General features: G+C 42.0%; 2 protein-coding genes across 2 annotated transcripts in view; both read left to right on the top strand.

Moving 5' to 3' along the window:
• The window catches only part of LOC311037979 (vomeronasal type-2 receptor 1-like), a gene marked incomplete at both ends in the record, with an annotated part of 33,394 nt that extends 12,975 nt beyond the window's left edge, over nucleotides 1–20,419 (top strand). Inside the window, 8 exons of the mRNA XM_084047274.1 lie at nucleotides 2,262–2,542; nucleotides 15,372–15,458; nucleotides 15,696–15,965; nucleotides 16,498–16,704; nucleotides 18,398–18,673; nucleotides 18,971–19,198; nucleotides 19,283–19,406; nucleotides 19,506–20,419. Of these exons, the coding sequence (XP_083903400.1) occupies nucleotides 2,262–2,542; nucleotides 15,372–15,458; nucleotides 15,696–15,965; nucleotides 16,498–16,704; nucleotides 18,398–18,673; nucleotides 18,971–19,198; nucleotides 19,283–19,406; nucleotides 19,506–20,419 (2,387 nt within the window). The remainder of the gene's footprint in view (nucleotides 1–2,261; nucleotides 2,543–15,371; nucleotides 15,459–15,695; nucleotides 15,966–16,497; nucleotides 16,705–18,397; nucleotides 18,674–18,970; nucleotides 19,199–19,282; nucleotides 19,407–19,505) is intronic.
• Nucleotides 8,724–11,721, top strand: LOC311037288 (extracellular calcium-sensing receptor-like; the record flags this gene model as incomplete). Its single annotated transcript, XM_084046410.1, has 6 exons — nucleotides 8,724–8,923; nucleotides 9,021–9,061; nucleotides 9,280–9,368; nucleotides 9,772–9,999; nucleotides 10,599–10,722; nucleotides 10,808–11,721. 6 exons carry the CDS (start codon nucleotides 8,724–8,726, stop codon nucleotides 11,719–11,721), a joined length of 1,596 nt encoding a protein of 531 aa, XP_083902536.1.
• Nucleotides 20,420–22,026: the final 1,607 nt, after the last annotated feature.

Genomic DNA, 22,026 nt, shown 5'->3' with positions numbered 1-22,026 from the left:
TTTATATGACAGGATTGCTAATGATACATTTAGCCCTGCCCCTATTTGGTGAAACTGTCGAACATGCCAGTTTTGACACAGCTCTTGGCCAGAAGTCAAAAGGAGCGTCAGACCCCTGGGCTGAGCAAGCCAAGCATCTTTTTTTTTTTTTTTTTAATTCTAAATTTTTATCCCACGATTTTGTAACCCCTATTTTTTCACCCTAGTGCCAATGCCTAAGCGTGTAATCCTGGGCACTACCTTCCCTCTGCCAACCTAGGGAGGCCAGGGCCGAGCTCATGCCTCCTTCAATGCATGAGAGCCAACTGACCTTCTTATCACCTGACAGGGGAGAGTTTCCCTGGTTGGACGTAGCGCGTGGAAGGAACACGTTATTCCAACCAGTTCCCTTCCCCTCCATCAGGCGCCCCGGCTGGCCAGGGGGAGGCAGTATAGTGACCAGGATTACTGCATGTTTTTTGTGAGGGTACCTACCCTAGGAGACACGGGGAGAACATGCAAACTCCACACAGAAAGGCCCTTTCGCCAACCCCACCTAGGGTGTGGGCACTGATGACGCGGAGGAGAGAACACGCCCCCAGCGCCCACAGTGTCAAGCCAAGCATCTTTATACAACTGGCCAATTACCTTTATCTCCCAAACGAAAGGTGTAGTGGTAAAGAAAGAAAAATAAATCACCCCCTTCTTTACACCTGTAAACCATGTGACGTGATAATAAAGATGATTCTAATTCTGAAAGCCAGAAAAAAAATACACAATATAATATCCACAATAACAATAGCAGCTCTTTGTGGAATATATGATGAAATCCTACACTGAGGGGACATTTGAGGTAGAAAGGACACATTTTTCTAATAATATGAAATAACGACTTGGATATATTCATATTTTTATATTTTACATCACATGCCCGGGGAGCAGTCTTGCTGAGAGAAGCAACTGAGGGAGATGGCCTCTCTACACACTCAACTATGGCCATTATTATTATATTTTTTGTTATTTTTTTTATTGTATTATTAGAAGGGCCAAGCAAGCAAAGCGTAGGCATCCTTTTGTTTTGTTTTTCTTCTGCCGTTTTTTGCTGTTCTGGCTTTAAAGTGCAGTAGGTTCTTACGGACCTTGTCAATATGGTAGAGGGCTATGCCAAACGGCGAAAACATGACACTCACAACCATTGGCCAAAGAGTGGTGCTATAGCAATCAATTGAAAAACACAAACTTTGAACAGGCATGGCTCGTGAAGTGTTTGACATCATAGCCATGAAACCTCATTACACGTATGCGTCTCCTTATGAGGAACAAATTTGCCACCGTAATCTATGACCTCTGACCCTTAGATCTTCTGCCATTTTGAATTATATGAAAAACAGTTCTATTCAAACTCCTCCAATTTGTTTTCGAGCAATCTGCACAAAACATTTTACACATGGACCAATATCTAAAATCCATTTGAGAGAAAAGTTTGTACGTGAAAAATTAAGCCTCCATGAGCCAATTCATATTTCAGTTTTATGAAAATTATTCTTCTGCCCCTAACTACTGCAAATGCAGAGTCACATTTTTACGAAACTTTGCAGTATGGTAGAGGGTCACGCCAAATAGCGCTGAAACACATCTTACTCCAATTGGCCAAAGGTCAAGCATTTGGCCGAGCAATTGGCCAAAGATAGCATCATTGACACATATGTTTTTATATGACAGGATTGCGAATGATACATTTAGCCCTGCCCCTACTTATGGCTCTGCACAGATGGGTGTTGTTAAAAATTACGTAGTGGCATACGGTGGCACAAGGGATGGCGTAGCACTGTGTATAAAATGTAGCAACTGCACAAAGGATTTGGGAAAGGGATTAAACAGAGGAGGACAGTCATGAGGGCTTCTCTTCACATACACCTGCTTTCATACCTGTACTTGACCTTGATGTTGTTCTCTTCATTCCATGTTTTGTCTTCCTCACCTTCCTCTTCTTGTGAGTTACAGGCACCATTTCATCTTAACAGAATGTACAAGGCTGGGGACTTTATTCTGGGTGGCTTGTTTTATATTAACCTGTATCCTGTCCACTCTGAGCTGTCTTTCACCTCCAAGCCACGGGACCCCACGTGCTATGGGTGAGTATCACAAATACAAAAGTAAGCAAGAGAATAGGGAACGGGTTTTGATATTGGACCACAGGATTAGTTGATGTTGTATATTTTTGCAAAGATAAATATGCATTGGTTACAGTGTCATTTTGTGTGTTAGTTTTCACATTGAAGGGTTCAGATGGGCCCACACCATGGCTTTTGCCATTACAGAGATCAACAGAAACCCCAGCCTACTACCCAATGTGACTCTAGGATATAGTCTCTATGATACCTGTATCATGCTTGGAGTTGGATTCCGTGCAGCATTGTCATTGGTCAGTGGCAGAGAGGAGCAGTTTCAGTTGGATGAGAGCTGTGTTGGCTCCCCTCCAGTGCTAGGAATCGTGGGTCCTACTACCTCAACAAATTCTATCGCTATCTCTAGAATATTAGGGTTGTACAGAGTGCCCCTGGTAAGATTACTACTTGAATCCCATTTTACCATGTCATATTTTATATTGACTTAGTTTGGGTAAGTAGGTTATTTGCAAATGTAACATGATTGGTCTTTTTACTGCTTGAGAGACATCAAACATATTTACTTGCAGGCAGAGCGTGTGGGCAGAGAGGGCAGATTTTGAATGTAGGGTGATGAAGCATGATTATAATGCATCTGTACTAGAAATGTGATCCTCTGCCCGGACCTGAGAGCAGGAGTCTCGTGGTCAGATGTAAAGACATTCTTTTTTATTTATGTATTTATTTTTAAAGTGAGTAAAATATGTAGTGTGATATTCAGAATGTATAATGTATTTAACAAATACATGTGGGCATGACACATGTCCCCAGTCTAGTATACTTTCTGAGAAGATTTATTTCATTTTAATTTCTGTAATCCTTAAGGAGTGATTGGTAATGTGTCTGTTATGTTCAAAATGTTTTGGGGCAGTGTCGCTGTCCATGGTCCTTAATGATGCAAAGGTATTCAAAGGTAGTCAGTTGTTTGTTTGTTTGTTTGTTTGTTTGTTTCTCCTGTATTTCATTCGTTTTGGTCCTCTCGCTCGACTCACATGCTCTGCTTGCAGAGGAAATTTGTAAAAAAAAAAAAAGAAGAAAAAAAGAAGTACATTACAGAACATTATGTTTTGTGCCTTTTTCAGGTAGCTTACTATGCCATGTACTCCTATCTGAGTGACCGGAATCAGTTCCCATCCTTCTTTAGAACAATCCCAAGTAGTGCCTTCCAGGTGAACTTCTACATGCAATACAGTAGATCTGTTGGTATTAAGTAATATACTGTATGTTCCACAGACTTTACAAAAACGTCCTCTAGTGAGTGTAATATGGTTATATATTGTATATCACCTCTCATTTGCTTGTAGAACTGCTGGAGCTGAAGGTCTTTATTGACAGCATCATAAGAGAATGATTGACCTTTTCATTGTGGAATCTGTGTAGGGGATTCATGGATTTACCAGTATGTGAATAATCTAACCCAGTGGGGGAAAGTAACTAAGTACATTTACTTAAGTACTGTACTTAAGTACAATTTTGAACTTGAGTATTTCCAGTTTCCAATACTTTTACTTATACTCCACTACATCTCGGATCCAAATATTGTACTTTTACTCCACTACTTTTATTTCAAAACCTTTAGTTAGTAGTTACTTTGTAGATATTGATTGTTATTACAAAACCTACATTAACCACTTCAGCTCTGTATACATTTTGGCCATTTGAAAATAGCCGATCTACAAGCCCACAATGCATCGCGATGCAACGCATTGTGAGCTTGTAGATCTGCTATTTTCTAAAGAGTTTTATACATTTGAAAACTTGAAATGGGACATTCTGCATAATGAGTACTTTAACTTTTGGTACTTCAAGTACATTTTGATGCCAATACTTTTGTACTTTTACCGGAATTCCAAATTAGTAAATTTGGAATTCCGGACTTTTTCTTGTAACAGAGTATTTATATATTGCAGTATTGATACTTATACTTAAGTAAAGCAATTGAGTACTTTTTCCACCACTGATCTAACCTAAGCACTTATCCATGCTTTATGCAATCAGGTTCGAGCTATGCTCCAGATTATGAGGCGGTTTGAGTGGACTTGGGTTGGAGTGCTGTTTATTGATGATGACTATGGCCACGATGCTGCTCGAATCTTCCAATCTGACCTGGATCAGTCTGGTTTGGGTTGTCTGGCTTATCTAGAGGCTCTGCCCTGGGACCATGACACAGCTGAACTTCAGAGGATTGTCTCTGGGATGAAGAAATCCACAGCTCGTGTGGTCATTGTATTTACCAATGGAAGCTACATGGTTAAGCTCATGGAGGAGGTTTGTGTTATGATGATACAGCACATGTTAATTAAGAGATTCAAGTATAAGTAATCTGGATTAGTTATATTGGAGTGAAGACATCCCTCATGTCTCCTATGTATTTGTATATGTATTCATTGTCAATGCCAAAGTCAATTGCGGGTACATTTTGAGGATCAAAGGAAATTCATTTACATATATATTTTGCTTAAAATATACACCAAGCTTAATTATTATTGAAATTTCAACATAAATAGTATTATTATGTAATATTATGTAACACAGGACCACTGACTCCGGTGACTCTGAAATTCTGCTGCTGCTGGATTTATCTTCTGCTTTTGATACTTTGGATCACAAAACTCTAATTTCCCGATTAGAGCATTGTGTTGGTGTCAGGGACACTGCTTTAGATTGATTTTCATCCTATCTATCCGAGAGATGCTTTTCAGTCAAATTTGGAGATTTTGTATCATCTTCCACCCCCCTGTCCCTCAGGACTCGATCCTTGGGCCAATACTTTTCTCCCTATATATTCTCCCCCTGGGACTATTTTTTAAGAAACATGGCATCTCCTATCACCTTTATGCTGACGATTCTCAAATCTATATGCCCTTAAAAAAGCATAGCAACAGCTCCCTGACACCTCTTTTTGACTGTCTAAACGACATTAAGGCTCGGATGGCTCTCAACTTTCTACGTGTAAATGAGAGTAAAACAGAGGTCATAGTATTTGGGCCTAGTGGTCCTGGTGTTGTTCCCTCTGACCTTGGTTCCCTGCAGCCTTATGTTAAATCTCTCAAATCTTGGTGTCAAATTTGACAATGTGCTCAAACTTGATAAACAGATAAATGCTGTGGTAAGGTCCAGCTTTTATCATCTAAGGCTGCTCGCCCAAATCAAGTCTGTACTTTCTTTTAATGATTTTGAGCGTGCCATTCATGCTTTTATCACCACACGCTTGGACTACTGTAATGCACTTTATGTTGGCTTAAACAAAGCCTCCATTGCACGTTTACAGCTAGTCCAAAACGCTGCGGCACGTCTCCTAACGGGAACCCGCAAGCATGACCACATTACACCGATTCTGGCTTCACTTCACTGGCTCCCAGTTCGCTTCAGAATTGATTTTAAGATTTTATTGTTTGTTTTTAAATCACTGAATGGCCTGGCAGTATTTATCTGAACTCCTAGAGGTGTATAACCCCCCTAGGTCACTACGGTCTGCGGGCCAGTTGAAACTTGAGGTCCCAAATTCAAATTTGAAAACCAGAGATGACCGAGCCTTCTCGGTAGCAGCCCCCATTTTATGGAATGCGCTCCCTTCCCATATTAAACTGGCCACCACCATCGATACTTTTAAATCTCGCCTTAAGTCCCACCTTTATGCTTTGGCGTTTGACCCTGTTTGAGTGTTTCTGTGGTCTATGTTTTATCTCACTGTCTGCTGACGCGGCTGCGTCGTATTTTCAGTGATGTGTCTCTTTCTGTTGTTTATTTTGCTTGTTTTGTTGTATGTTTTGCTTCTGTGTTTTGCTTTTGTCTGTGTTTTTTTTTACTTTACCAGTGTATTTGTTTTTTTTCTGTACAGCACTTTGTTAACCCTGAACAAGTTTTAAAATGTGCTATATAAATAAAGTGGATTGGATTGGATTGAATTTATTTTTATTTTTTGAAATACAAATTGATTTAGCAACAATATTTTTTCACAGTAACACACTATTTAACAATAAAGTTGTAGTATGTATCGCTTCCTACCCGATTGAGTGTCTTCCACTGCGCGCATATATATATATATATATATATATATATATATATATATATATATATATATATATATATATATATATATATATATATATATATATATATATATATATATATATATATATATATATATATATCTCAACAGGTAGTAAAGCAGAGGGTTACAGGTCTGCAATGGATAGCCAGTGCGGGCTGGACAATAGATTCTAATCCTCAGACTCCTCCCTTCATGCCATACCTGAGAGGCACCCTGGGTGTTGCCATCCGTCGTGGAGAGATACCAGGTCTGAAGGACTTCTTGTTAAAAATACATCCTGACAATGATCCTGACAACAGCCATGGAAATAACTTAGTGAGTGTTATGGTTAATTTAGTATTTAAGTTGCCATTTGTAAATTATATTTGATAAAGTTGTTTCATTTATGCTGAAGTCTTCATTGTGTTTCTTAGGTGAGACAGTTTTGGGAGCACACGTTTCAGTGTAAATTTTCACCCCTTCCGCCAAAGTGGGTGGATGATGGTGGAAGGGTGTGTACTGGACAAGAGGACCTAGGGACATCAGAAACTACACTTCTGGATGTGTCTGACCTCAGGCCAGAGTATAATATATACAAGGCTGTGTATGCTCTGGCCCATGCCCTCCATGACATGTTGCAATGTGTGCCAGGGAGAGGGCCTTTCATTGGGCACAGCTGTGCCAGTTTGCAGACAATACAGCCATGGCAGGTGGGATATGAATTCACAGTTTACCTGTTAATGTTTCTATTTGCCAGACCCAGGGGGTCGGCCTACATGACGGTCGGTCGGTCTGTCGGTCGGTCTGTCCCTCTTTTCCTCTGCACACACGTCATTCGGCCATTCAGATTTCAACCACTAGGGGTCTGGCAGTACCATGTCTCCTGGTTCCCTTGTTTCTACAAAATTACAAGAAGAATCCCAGCAGCTACCGGTCTGAGAAAACTCAATTTGTCTGCTTCCGGACAGAGGCCTCCCAGAGGCGTTCCCAGTTTACCCAAACTACACGCTTGGGTTTGCCATGTCTGTCTAGATACTGTCTCCTCCATGACTCGGTCCTGTGATCCTGTTCATGAATATCACAAACAAGATAAGTGACAATGGACAGCCCCGGCTCAGGCCAACCCCCACCAAGAACATGTCCAACTTACCCGGAGGGCCCGGACACAGCTCTCACTTTGGGAGTACAAGGATCGGATGGCCCTCAAACAGTGTTCCCCTCACCATGCTTCCGCAGCACCTCCCACAGTAACTCCAGGGGGACCTGGTCATATACCTTCTCCAAATCCACAAAACCAATGTAGACACATGTAGACCGGATAGTCATATCCCAAGCCCTCTCCAGGATTGCTGCAAATATAAAGAAGAGTTGGTCCGTTGTTCTACAACCAGGATGGGTTACACATTGTTCTTCCTAGAGCTGACGTTCAACTATCGGCCGGGTCGTCCTTTCCAGCACGTTCACGTAGACATTCCCAGGGAGCCTGAGGAGTGTGACACCTCTATAATTGGCAAAAAAAAAAAAACTATAGTCCTTCCTTTTTGAAAAGGGGTACTATAACCCTGGTATGCCACTCCTTTGGTACTGTCCCCGACTACCACACTGTGCTCAACACCACAAGCCTTCAGCATTTCGGGACAAATCTCATCAATCCCCAGGGCTTTGCCACTGTGGAGTTGTTTGACTACATTAGTGACTTCCTCTCAGGAAAATGATGTTATTCCCCCATCATCATCTGGCTCTGCTCCTATCCTAGAGGCCAGTACTTACTTGCTTGCTTACTTACTTACTTACTTATGCCTATAGCCCAACTTTGGGCATAGGCCACGAACAAGAGCTCTCCAGGCATCCCGGTCCTGGGCCAATTTCTCAAGCTGTCCCAATGTGTGGCCTCTTCACATCTGCATCCAGGTCATGCCGCCAGGTCTGCCCCTCTTCCTTCTCCCCTTCGGGTTCCAGAACAGGGCATATCTCGCGATATTAGATGCAGGTTCGCGAAGATTGTGGCCAATCCATCGCCAGCGTCTTTGGAGGATTTCTTCCTCTACAGGGTGCTGTCCTGTTCGCTGCCACAGTTCCAGGTCACTGATTGTGTTTGGCCAGCAAATTCGGAGGATTCTTCTAAGGCAGGTGTTGTTGAATGCCTGGAATATTTAAATATTCTGATCTTGGTGTTTATGGGCAGATCTGAGGATCCCCAGAGATTTTTCAGCTGATGGAAAGCTGCTCTTGCTTTGCCAATCCGAACTTTTGCATCGGCATCTGTCCCGCCCAGTTTATCAACAATACTGCCTAGATAGGTGAAGCTCTCCACCTCCTCTAGTGCTTCACCTTCTAGTGTGATGGGGGTAACGCTGTCTGCGTTTATTTTGAGGACCTTGCTCTTTCCTCTGTGAATGGTGAGGCCAAGGCGTGTTGAGTTTGGTGAGACTGTGTAGGGTTTCTCTTGCATTTGTTGTTGAGTGTGGGAAAGAAGGGCCAGGTCATCAGTCCACTGGATGCCATTTATTTTCTGTGCTGTAGTTGTCTTCATGACCCAATCGATGGCCAACAGGAACAGAAAAGGTGACAATAAGCAGCCTTGTCTCCAGTGCCAGCTTAACGGAAGGGCTTTAGGTGCTGAAGCACAGGGCAACAACCTTGGGGGGGCACCAAGCGGCGTGGAGAAAGTGAAAGAAGACAAAACTATTGCCGAAAAGCGCCAAAATTTAGAAGCAACGGCTACTGAAGGAGCGCTAAAACGGTGAAACGTACCTGTGAAGCGTATTTTTTTTCCGCGCTGCTATTTTTATACTCTGCCACTTCTCTTCAATGGTCTCTTCCTCTCTCTGCTCTTGTAGGACCTGGAACTTGTTTGTGAGTGTGATCTTAGACACCCGAGGTACAACACCATTCCTCTCAAAGAAACAGCCGGGCTAGGGCTGTTTCTTTGAGAGGAATGGTGTTGTACCTCTGGTGTTTATTGGTTTCCCCAGTCCAATTTCTCAAGTTTTAATTTTATGCGTGCGACCAGGAGATGGTGGTCCGAAGCAACATCTGCTCCTCTTCTGACGCGCACATCTTGAAGAGATCTTCTGAACTTTTTCCCAATGCACACAGGATCGATTTGTGAGGCCCTGTGTGACCGCATCGTTCGCACCGCCGTTGTGGCGGCTCTGGGTGCAGAATGGTTTTCCAGAAGCACCTTGGTGCCACTTGAAATACTTTTTTCATGGTGTCTCCAAACTTCTCCTACAACCGCTGTTTTGCCTCTGTCACGGCTGCAGCTGCTGCCTTTTGGACCCTTTGGTACCTTCAAATACCTCAGGAGTCACCCGGGATAACATACACCAATAGATAGTGTCCACATCGCTTTTTTTTAGCTAAGCCCGACTGGGTTCTGTGGTTAGCCCGACCACCAGACGTTTGCTAAGACGCCCTTCCTTTGGGCCTGGCTCCAGAAGGGGGCACTGACTTTCTCTGGGCCGGGTCATGTTTCTTCTGCATCGATCGTCCATGGGGTCTTCTTCAACCATTCTTAGTCATAGGAATGTAACTATTTGTACATATTGTATAACGTAGGTTGATCTTCATTTTACTCACCATTTCTAGCTTGTGTACTACCTGGAAAAGGTCAACTTCACTACGGCATTTGGTGACCATGTATCATTTGATGATAATGGGGATCCTCTACCAATCTGTGACGTCATGAACTGGTTGTGGCTCCCTGATGGAAGCACAAAGGTTCGCAATGTAGGTGTGGTCAAGAAATCTGCCTCTGCAGGTGAAGAACTCATCCTTGAGGAAGAAAAGATCTTCTGGAACTTTGAATACAAAAAGGTGGGTGAAAGATCTGATGTTGTACAATTTTTCAGTTGTATGTATTCACATGCCCCTTATGTGTCGATCTGGTCAAAAGTGCTTGTACCTCTCAGACGGTGCCTGTGTCTGATTATTATGTGTAGCTGGCCTCCTAGTACAGTACTGTATGTCAACAATATTAGGTAGGTTAACCTCGGAATTGTTACTGTATTGAGATCGCCGTGAACCTGGTTGCCAAGGAAACGGAGCAAGATGGAGCCACAGCTGATGGCTGGCGTGATAATGCAAGGTGTAAACCCATGCCATGTGTATAAAACTCTGTATCTCTGTTTAAACATCAGAAGAATATATCTGGAACCTTGCTCTAAGCATTTCCAACGCTTAGATCTCTTCTCTGGATTAAACCCAAATACAGTATGAATTAATATTTAATAAGTTATTAAATAAGTTTCCTCTGTTTATTGATGTAATTAATACATATCTGACAGATAGTTATGGACCGGTATTTACTAGAGAAAAATAAAGCTACCAGTGGTCTTTCTAAAGGACCTGATGTAAAGCTCATGATGTGAATGTAATTTAGTTTAGACTGAGATTGATCATTGTTAATTTCTTAGCCTCCTCGGTCAGTGTGCAGTGAGAGCTGTCCCCCTGGAACCCGTGTGGCCAGAAGGAAAGGAGAACCTGTCTGCTGCTTTGACTGCATTGCTTGTTCTGAGGGAGAGATCAGCAATGCCACTGGTAGGTTTAAATGTAGATATGTATAGTAAGCTATATTTAGAATAATACTACTTGGATGTCCATTTAATCTTCTCTTCTTTGTTAGACTCTACAGAGTGCACCATTTGTCCAGAGGACTTCTGGTCCAATCCCCAGCGTGATAACTGTGTCCCTAAGAGCATGGAGTTCCTCTCCTTCCATGAGGCCCTGGGTATCTCCTTGACAACCCTTTCATTGCTAGGCACACTTGTCTGTGCCATTGTCCTGGGAATTTTCATCTATCATCGAGAAACACCAATGGTGCGCGCCAACAACTCAGAACTCAGCTACTTTCTCTTGTTGTCACTCAAACTGTGTTTTTTGTGTTCACTTCTGTTCATTGGCCGTCCCATGCTCTGGACTTGTCAGCTGAGGCATGCAGCATTTGGGATCAGCTTTGTGCTGTGTGTCTCGTGTATCCTGGTAAAGACTATGGTGGTGTTGGCTGTGTTCAGGGCCTCCAAGCCTGGGGCTGCAGACATTATGAGGTTTTTTGGTGCCATGCAGCAGAGAGGAACTGTTTTGGTTCTTGTTTTCTTCCAGGCAACAATCTGCACAGCCTGGCTTGTGTCTGCCTCACCAACTCCTCATAAAAACACACAATACCACCACAATAAGATAGTATATGAGTGTGCAGTGGGTTCAACAGTTGGTTTTGCAGTGTTGTTAGGTTATATTGGTTTACTGGCACTCCTCAGCTTCCTCCTAGCATTCATGGCAAGGAATCTTCCTGACAACTTCAATGAAGCCAAGTTAATCACATTCAGCATGTTGATCTTCTGTGCCGTGTGGATAGCCTTCATCCCAGCATATATCAGCTCTCCAGGCAAATATGCAGATGTAGTGGAGGTATTTGCTATTTTAGCATCTAGTTTTGGTCTTTTGGTGTCACTATTTGGCCCAAAGTGTTATACCATCCTACTGAGACCTGAGAGAAACACTAAGAAGTCCATCATGGGTCGAGGCACCCCTAAAACTTAGCAACAGTATAACAATATGAGTAAAAAAAAAACAAAAAACAATAATAATCCTCTTAATTTAATCACCACAAAATAAAACTTGCACCAGTAGGCCTAGATGAGAAAGAGAAATACATATTGACTCTTCAGTCAGTGACCTATTAGGCTGCCCCAGCACATCTCTGGTGAAAACAACCGGGGGCTCCCATTGGTTCACCGATCTGTTTGTCACCCCGGCGCCCCTCCTCCTCCCCAATGTGCAGCATTGAGAGCCCTGACGTCACAACATTTGGATCGACGCCCACTGCACTCTCGTTGGACGGGGAAATCACCCACTTCCTATACCAGGAACGTCAACAGGCTGGTCTAGGCTTTTAGTTTTCAGCAAAACTAAAAAATAAAAGCCTGGAGATCGAGGCTAGTGACCTATTGTAACGCTCGTGTTCCTTAGGGGTTCAGGATAAGCTCCAGGCATATTCTACAAATTCCATGACTTCTTTGACTCCCTGTCTTTCTAATTTCTATGAATTATTTATCTATCTGTGGTTCAAGTGTCAATTAATCAGCCCCACATTGGGTTTTTCAAAAGACATCCAATTAGGCATAACATTATTCAACATCAGATTTGCTACAAAAAAGCTAAACTCATGACTACTACATCTGGGGTTTAAATAATACTTGGATTAAGATTTGCACTGACATCTTCCCTGTTGCACTTCGAGGGGCAATGTGACAAATTATTTTTTTAATGTCAAACTGTATCTCTATTTAAAGTGGAATAGTTTCATGTCAAGGAACACCAGTGGTGCTGACATATTCCTAGTGAACTGTATGAAAGCATTTATTTATGTATAGCCTATATAGTTTACATTTTGAGTTATACTAATTATGATACAAGAATGGAGAAGGAGTTAATATAAATCCTTATAATAACAATATGTTTACATATTGTTGTGTACACAACAGTCCCATGCATACGTTCTAGTTATCTTTGACTCATAGTTTTTTTTTAACTCTATATAATAAAAAATGATATAACCATATTTGCATTGTCAAGTGTTTTGGTTTGCTTCATATGACAAAATACACTACATTAGGTTCTTATTCAGTGGCCCTTCTGAGGGACTTGTTCAGGTGTTATGGATAATCTTAGTTTATAACATGATGCTATCAACTGCAGGGTTGATACAATTAATCAACAGGTACGTTGCAGCACATATTGTCTCTCAGACGTCCTTGTTTCAGCAAAGCAACTTCTAATTTAAGCCACATGCACGCACGCACGCACGCACGCACGCACGCACACACACACACACACACACACACACATTCCTGAATTAATCTTGTTTTAACATATAATGTCATTCATGATGTATAGTGGGTAAATAGTTGGCAGGTGAGATAATATCATTATCTCATTGCAGGAAACTGTCTACTATTGCCTCTGCCCGGATGGGTGTCGTTAAAGATTACGTAGTGGCATAAGGTGGCACAGGGGATGGCATATAGCACTGTGTATAAAATGTAGCAACTGGACAAAGGATTTGGGAAAGGGGTTAGACAGAGGATGACAGTCATGAGGGCTTCTCTACACATACACCTGCTTTCATACCTGTACTTGACCGTGATATTGTTCTCTTCGTTCTCTGTTTTGTCTTCCTCACCTTCCTCTTCTTGTGAGTTACAGGCACAGTTTAATCTCAACAGAGTTTACAAGGCAGGGGACATTGTGCTCGGTGGCTTGTTTGAGATCCATCTCTCCTCTGACTTCCGTGAGATGTCTTTCACCTCCAAGCAAATGGATCCCACTTGCTATGGGTGAGTATCACAAATACTATAGTAAACAAGAGAACAGGAAACTTGTTTTGATAGATAGTACCATATTATTAGTTGATATACATTCAAGGTTACAGTGGCATTTGTTGTTTTAGCTTTAACATTGAAGCGTTCAGGTGGGCCCAGACCACAGCTTTTGCCATTACTGAGATCAACAGAAACCCCAGCCTACTACCCAATGTGACTCTAGGATATAGTCTCTATGATACCTGTTACTCGCTTGGAATTGGATTCCGTGCAGCATTGTCATTGATCAGTGGCAGAGAGGAGCAGATTCATTTGGATGAGAGCTGTGTTGGGTCCCCTCCAGTGCTCGGAATTGTGGGCGATTCATCCTCGAGACATTCTATCGCTATCTCTAGAATATTAGGTTTGTACAGAGTGCCCCTGGTAAGTTTTTAGATAAATAAATGATATATGAAACACAATATACCTATAATATACCTTCTATAATGTAGCCTATGGTCATTGCAAGACAAAAAGCAAATGTTCTACTCCTTTTTAAAGACATTTCCACAGAACTGCATGATCATGATGTGATTTTCAAGAATACAAATCAGAGTGTGCTTGTATGATTGGTTTATGAAATGGGATTCCAGTTGATACGGCTAACACTGCTTGTTTGCAACTTATTTACAATATAGCTTGTTTCCCCCCTACTACTTTTATTTTTCCTCAATGATCCGTGAAAGATTTTGAGCATTGGACCTGAGTGTGAAAATTGCTTTGTGAGTGGGGAGTAGGATTTCTCCACATTCTGCTCCACTCACATGCTCTGCTTAAAAATATGCAAAGTCAAAAAAGAAAAAGTATGATATATAATAATATAAATAATATAATAAAAATCACACCCCGTGTGAAGGAAGCGGTGCCTTTGGGGCGGGGCTTAACTCATTTCAGTTCGTCCCTATTGGTGGTCTGAGTCCACTTACCAAATGTGGACTTGGTGGCATGCTGCAAACTGGAGTTATAGCTGTTTATTAATCCCGTGCTCATCCCGTGCTTAAACGGACGGACGGCCATAACATACGCTGGGGGTCCCTGGACTCCTCTTTGATAACTTCAGCAATTCATGCTCGTACCTATTGGTGGTCTAAGTCCACATTGCATATTTGAACTTGGTGGCATGCTGCAAATTTGAGTTATAGCTGTTTGAATTCCCGTGCTTAAACGGACGGACAAACATAACATACGCTGGGGGTCCCTGGAGCCCTCTTTGCTAACTTCAGCAATCCATGCTCGTCCCTATTGGTGGTCTAAGTCCACATACCAAATGTGGACTTGGTGGCATGCTGCAAACTGGAGTTACAGCTGTTTAAAATCCCGTGCTCATCCCGTGCTCATACGGGCGCTGGGGGTCCCTGGACCCCTCTTTGATAACTTCATCAATTCATGCTCGTGCCTATTGGTGGTCTAAGTCCACATACCAAATGTGGACTTGGTGGCATGCTGCAAACTGGAGTTATAGCTGTTTAAAATCCCGTGCTCATCCCGTGCTTAAACGGACGGACAGAACATACGCTGGGGGTCCCTGGACCCCTCTTTGATAAGCAGTGCCACGTGTGGCCAATGAGAGGAGAGATGGCAGTGGCAAGCTGCAAGTGTGTTTGTGTGTGTGTGTGTGTGTGTGTGTGTGTGTGTGTGTGTGTGTGTGTGTGTGTGTGTGTGTGTGTGTGTGTGTGTGTGTGTGTGTGCGTGCGTGTGTTTGTATGTGTTGCTGCTTTGCCGTGCGCATCCCGTGCTGATACGGACATACGGACAAAGTCAAGCTTAGAGCGGTTGGCACCGCTAAAAATAGTATAATATTTCAGAATGTATATTTTGTGCCTTTTTCAGGTAAGCTACTATTCAACCTGCTCCTGTCTGAGTGACCGGAGTCAGTTCCCGTCCTTCTTTAGAACTGTCCCAAGTAATGCCTTTGAGGTACATGTCTACAGACAATAGATCTGTTGGTTTCAAGTAGTTCATGTTTCACACCCTTGACAAAAGAAGGCTTTCTTGTGAGCGTAATTGATATTGCATATCACCTCTCATTTGATTGTGGGTATTACTGCTGGAGCTGAAGGTCTTTGTGGACAGCATCAAATGAGAATTCATGGATTTACCACTATGTCTAGCCAAATCTAACCTAAGCACTTACTCCATTCTTTATGCAATCAGGTGCGAGCTATGCTCCAGATTTTGAGACGGTTCCAGTGGACTTGGGTAGGACTGCTGATAGATGATGATGCCTATGGCCACGATGCTGCCCGAATCATACAATCTGAACTGGCCCACTCTGGTTTGGGCTGTCTGGCTTATTTTGAGGTTCTGCCCTGGGACACGGACCCAGCTGAACTTCAGAGGATTGTCACTGTGATGAAGACATCCACAGCTCGTGTGGCCATTGTATTCGTATATGGGATCCGTGTGCTTAATCTAATGGATGAGGTTTGGAGTTATGATGCACGCTAATTCAGGATTTCGTAATTGCAAAGAATCTGACTTGTGTTATCTTACAATTAGGGATGTCCGCTATTGATATCAGGCTTTTTTTCAGCAAAACTAATGTCAGGTGAAAACATCACATCTACTCGTCGTGGAATGAACACATTATGCCAAATTTTATTGTGATGCCCCACTGGATGCATTCATTAATGCAACAAGGCTTTCCAAATGTAAACATTCTCTGTATAAATACAGATATTTTCCATTTCCATTTTTAATTTGTATGTTAATAGCGGTCCATAATATCGATATAGATATTATGGGCCGATGGGCACATAATCGATATTATCGGACATCTCTACTGACACACACGCGCGCGCGCGCACACACACACACACACACACACACACACACACACACACACACACACACACACACACACACACACACACACACACACACACACACACACACACACACACACACACACACACACACACACACACACTCACTCATATTATGTTTTGTCCAACAGGTGGTAAGGCAGAATGTGACAGGTCTGCAATGGATAACAGGGTTGAGCTGGATAATAGATGCTAATCTCCAGACTCCTCACTTCATGCCGTTCCTGAGAGGCACCCTGGGTGTTTCCATCCGTCGTGGAGAGATACCAGGTCTGAAGGACTTCTTGTTAAAAATACATCCTGACAATGATCCGGACAATCGCCATGGAAATACCATAGTGAGTATTGTGTTTAACATGTGTGTTGTCTTCGGATCAAACATAGCCCGCCAGCAATGTTCAACAGAGTTTAGCAGAGAAACCCACTAAATTATTATTTTTTTCTTTTATTTTCTTTCGGATTATGATGACTTTTCAAAGAGTGGCCCCAACTTTAGAAAGAGTGAGACATGAAAGCTGTACGTGTACACCATTGATACTGTAATCTATTGCATCAGGGTGCAAAGATTGCACCCTGATGCAATAGATTACAGTATAAAAATAATCAAGTTCATTAAAATAAAAGTGCTTAAAAAGTTACTATACATAAACAGCTAAATGGTACAAAAGTCCATGAACTACATATCAAACTACTTGTGCCCCATACAGTGAAGAAGCTATTATATTATAATTGACAATCAATCTAAATCCATAATTATGTGTAATATAATATCAGCTTATCTGTTTTTACGTCTGGAGACTCCCGTCCACGACAGGCTTCAGACGCACCTCCTGCAGGAGACTTCGCTCAATTCTGAACACATTTGACATGTTGTGACCACATGCCCATGCTGACATCGACCTCGAGTAGGGTTCGCACCCACAACCTTCTGCAAATGTATATGCATTTCAGTTATAATATAACTACTGCATAAAACATCAACTAGTGTAATAGGGGCACACAGCAATCTTAATATCCTATTATGTTGCTGGCAGCAGCATCAAACCATGAAAACAATGCCTTGCGTCACTTTCAACTGGATCTGCATTTTAGTTCATTATTTAATTTAATTCAATGTTATGATTCAAAACCACTTTGGACAATTCAACATGAGCGCAAACGTTGGTGTCTCTTATTGTTGCCATTGCTAAAAACATATAGGGAGCCAATTGTCTCACTATCTTGTGTCTGAACCATAAAAATAATTGTTTTACATAAGTCGGCCTCCTGGTGGCGCTATAAAAGGCAGATGTGAAAAATGCAGGGCAAAGGTTTATCCTTGGCTTCTAGGGAGTGCGCATTCAAACTTTTACACAGATCGGTGCAGTTTTAGGTAAAAACTCGAATTGACATGTTATAGTGCCACCATGAGGCTGATTTGATTTTTTTCAAGTGGCATTTCTTACTCGGCCTAGTGGGAATGTGCGTGCAAAATGTCACGGAAATTCATGATTTGAGGCATTTTGTTCAAAACGGAGCACTCCTGCAAATTTTGGAGGCCCATCTTATAGCCAATCATGATGGAAGATGAAAAATCTGTTTTGTTTAATGACTATTAATAGAGATACTGTGTACCGATTTGCGTGATATTTGGACAAGATCTGTAGGAGTACACTCAAAACATTGTTTTGCAAACACCTGCCTCCTGGTGGCTCTATAACAGGCCGATCTGAAAAAAATCGGTGATGAGGTTATGCTCAGGCATCCAGGGAGTGTGTGTGACAAAATAAATGATCTAACTTCTGCTTTTCACAATTACAACTACATTGCTGACTACATCTACACAATACACATGGTCATCATAGATTACACTCAGTGGTGATCGGTACGGTTGGGAGGAAGCCCGGCAGTGTCGGGGGTATGGGGGACTTTCAAATAGAATTTTTTTAAAGTGTTAAATGTTAAGACTACACATTTAAGCTGCAAGTTCAAACAGACATTACTTTTGAAATATGTACGTTATTCTGAGTTATTTTATTTGTGTTTCTTCAGGTTAAGCAGTTTTGGGAGCACACATTTCAGTGTAAATTTGCACCCCTTCCGTCAGAGTGGGTGGATGCTGGTGGAAGGGTGTGTAATGGACAAGAGGACCTAGGAACATCAGAAACTGCACTTTTGGATGTGTCTGACCTCAGGGTTGATTATAATGTGTATAAGGCTGTGTATGCTCTGGCCCATGCCCTCCATGACATGTTGCAATGTGTGCCAGGAAGAGGGCCTTTCATTGGGCATAGCTGTGCCAGTTTGCAGACCATACAGCCATGGCAGGTATAATATTAATTCACATTTTACATGTTAAATACTTCAAATTAGATTCAAATTTATAATAATAATGAGTACGAACGTAAGTAAAAAATTAAAATAAAACATTAACGTTCTTGTAGTTATGCAATATTAAGTGTATGTCAGTACAATGTTTGGAGCAGTAACACAGTTAAAATCCTTTGGGGGAATACTTACTATGTGGAGATATTTGCATTTTAGTGCACAAGTCCATGCCTTTGAATCTCCAAAACCTTTTAAAGTATTTAGCTGTTCCAAAATGTTGCTCATCACTATTTCTAGCTTGTATACTACTTGGAAAAGATCAACTTCACCACATCATTTGATGATCATGTATCATTTGATGAGAATGGTGATTCTTTACAAATCTATGATGTCATGAACTGGGTGTGGCTCCCTGATGGAAGCACAAAGGTTCAAAATGTAGGTGTGGTCAAGAAAACTGCCTCCGGAGGTGAAGAACTCAGTCTGGATGAAGACAGAATCGTCTGGAACTATGAATCCACAAAGGTGACTTTGGCTTTCTAAAATACCAAATAATGTGAATGTAATTTAGTTCAGACTGAAATTGATCATTGTTACTTTCCGCTGTAGCCTCCTCGGTCAGTGTGCAGTGAGAGCTGTTCCCCTGGAACCCGTGTGGCTAGAAGGAAAGGAGAACCTGTCTGCTGCTTTGACTGCATTGCTTGTTCGGAGGGAGAGATCAGCAATGACACTGGTACTGTAGGTCTAAATCATGTATCAATGTAAACAGTAGGTTAGGGTGACAATGTACTTGTCTATGCCTTTAAACCTGCCCTCCTGCCCTCTTTGTTAGACTCTACAGAGTGCACCAGTTGTCCAGAGGACTTCTGGTCCAGTCCCCGGCGTGACCACTGTGTTTCTAAGATCATAGAGTTCCTCTCCTACCATGAGGCCCTGGGTATCTCCTTGACAACAATCTCTCTGCTAGGCACAATTATCTGTGCCACTGTCCTGGGAATCTTCATCTATCATCGAGACACACCCATGGTGCGCGCCAACAACTCAGAACTCAGCTTCCAACTTTTGCTGTCACTCATACTATGTTTCTTGTGCACACTTCTGTTCATTGGCCGTCCCAGGCTCTGGACTTGTCAGCTGAGGCATGCAGTATTTGGGATAAGCTTTGTGCTGTGTGTCTCGTGTATCCTGGTAAAGACTATGGTGGTGTTGGCTGTGTTCCAGGCCTCCAAGCCTGGGGGTGCAGACATTATGAAGTGGTTTGGTTCCATGCAGCAGAGAGGAACAGTTCTGGTTCTTACTTTAATACAGGCAACAATATGCACAGCCTGGCTTGTGTCTGCCTCACCAACTCCTTATAAAAACACACAATACCACAGTGATAAGATAGTCTATGAGTGTGATGTTGGATCGATAGTTGGTTTTGCAGTGTTACTAGGTTATATTGGTTTACTGGCACTCCTCAGCTTTGTTCTAGCATTCATGGCAAGGAATCTTCCAGATAACTTCAATGAAGCCAAGTTAATCACTTTCAGCATGTTGATCTTCTGTGCTGTGTGGATAGCCTTCATCCCAGCATATATCAGCTCCCCAGGCAAATATGCAGATGTAGTGGAGGTATTTGCTATTTTAGCATCTAGTTTTGGCATTTTAGTAGCATTGTTTGTACCAAAGTGTTATATAATGCTTTTGAAACCTGAGAGAAACACTAAGAAGTCCATCATGGGTAGAGGTGCCACCAATATGTAGAAGCAGAAATAAATAATAATACATTTTGTGTGTGTGTGTGTGTGTGTGTGTGTGTGTGTGTGTGTGTGTGTGTGTGTGTGTGTGTGTGTGTGTGTGTGTGTGTGTGTGTGTGGGTGGGTGGGGTGGGTGGGTGGGTGGGTGGGTGTGTGTGTGTGTATATATATATCAGAGATGGGGACTCGAGTCAGAGACTCGTACTCGAGTCGCACTCGGGTCGCCACGAATGAGACTCTATAGACTCGATTCGGACTCGCCCCTCAAAGACTTGAGACTTGACTCGGACTCGAGCTCAAAGACTCGTGGGCTCTTCATTTTATGTTTTTTTTCTCCACACTTAACTATTGCAAAAATAGCAGATCTACAAGCTTGTGAGGCGCTGTGAGCTCCGTTGTGGTCCCACAGGTTGAGAACCATTGCCTACAAGCAAGTTACATGTCTAAGTTGTTGACCACGTAATGTAATGTTACAGCGTATTTGGTTTCCTAAATGCTTAGTGTTGTATACTCCGTCACGCCTCATTGTTTATGCTGCCCAAAAGAACAGATTTGTAAGCTGTCGACACGCCATGACGCGGTTCGTTGATAGCTTGTATGTCGGTTATTTTGGGTAGGTAGGCGACGCGCAAAGGTGGATGATGATTATGATAACGTACTGCACAGCAATACTGAAAGCCAAATGATAAGACAATGAGGCATAGGATTATACAATATGTTTGATTTTATCTTATTGTTATTTATTTACCTGGGACGATGCACATTAATCAACATTTCAGTTTTCACATCAATGTAAATGAGCCAGAGTTAGAAAAGAGCTCATTTTCATCTGTAGGCCTTGTCCCTGAGCAGGTTGTTAAAATTGGTGATCTATTACTACCATGGATTCATGTGTATGTTCAGACATTTCAGCACTTAAACCCTCAATACTTAGTAAATTTGACCTTTGACTCTGTACTGTACTGTTGTAGCTCACAACACTTTGCAGTGCTGTGTAAAAAAAAGATCCTTTCACACAAAGATTTCGCGGTCCCCCTGTAGTAACTCTGGAGACCTCCTAGGTGTCCCGGACCCTCTGATGGAGACCCATGCTATACGTCCTATAGGAAATTCCTCACATCACTTTCAACATCGTCACCTTATTAAACTAATGGCCTAAGTCATTTTTTGAGGAAATGATATTTTTGCCTAAGTCAGGTCCTCATGACACTGGCCACCTCTGGTAAAATCGCCCAACTCCTAATTGAAAAGGATCATGCTGTTCACGCCCCTTTTAGTATAATGGCCTAACTCCCTAGTGTGACTTAGGACAAAATAGGCCTTTTGTTTGGCCTAAGTCACATGTTTTTGTGACTTAAGCCAAATTATTTACTGATTTAGGCCATTTTGTGATTTGTTTTGCTTTTTATTTTGGCCTAAGTCAGATTTAATCCTACTTAAACCTATTTCAATCTCTTATGTTACATAACTGACAGACAGTGTTATTTCTATTTAAACAGTCATAATTTGTTATAAACATTTTGGGTGAAATGATTAAGAAATATCATATAGTTTTGTTCTGGATCAGTTTTTTTATTTTTCCTGAAAACCTTGAAAAAATGACTTAGGCCATTA

Source organism: Gymnoscopelus microlampas (assembly GCF_963454915.1).
Source record: "Gymnoscopelus microlampas genome assembly, chromosome: 21".
In the NCBI taxonomy this organism is placed as follows: Eukaryota; Metazoa; Chordata; class Actinopteri; order Myctophiformes; family Myctophidae; genus Gymnoscopelus; species Gymnoscopelus microlampas.
The sequence above is the reverse complement of the archived record's forward strand: the minus strand, read 5'-3'. Positions and strand labels throughout refer to the sequence as shown.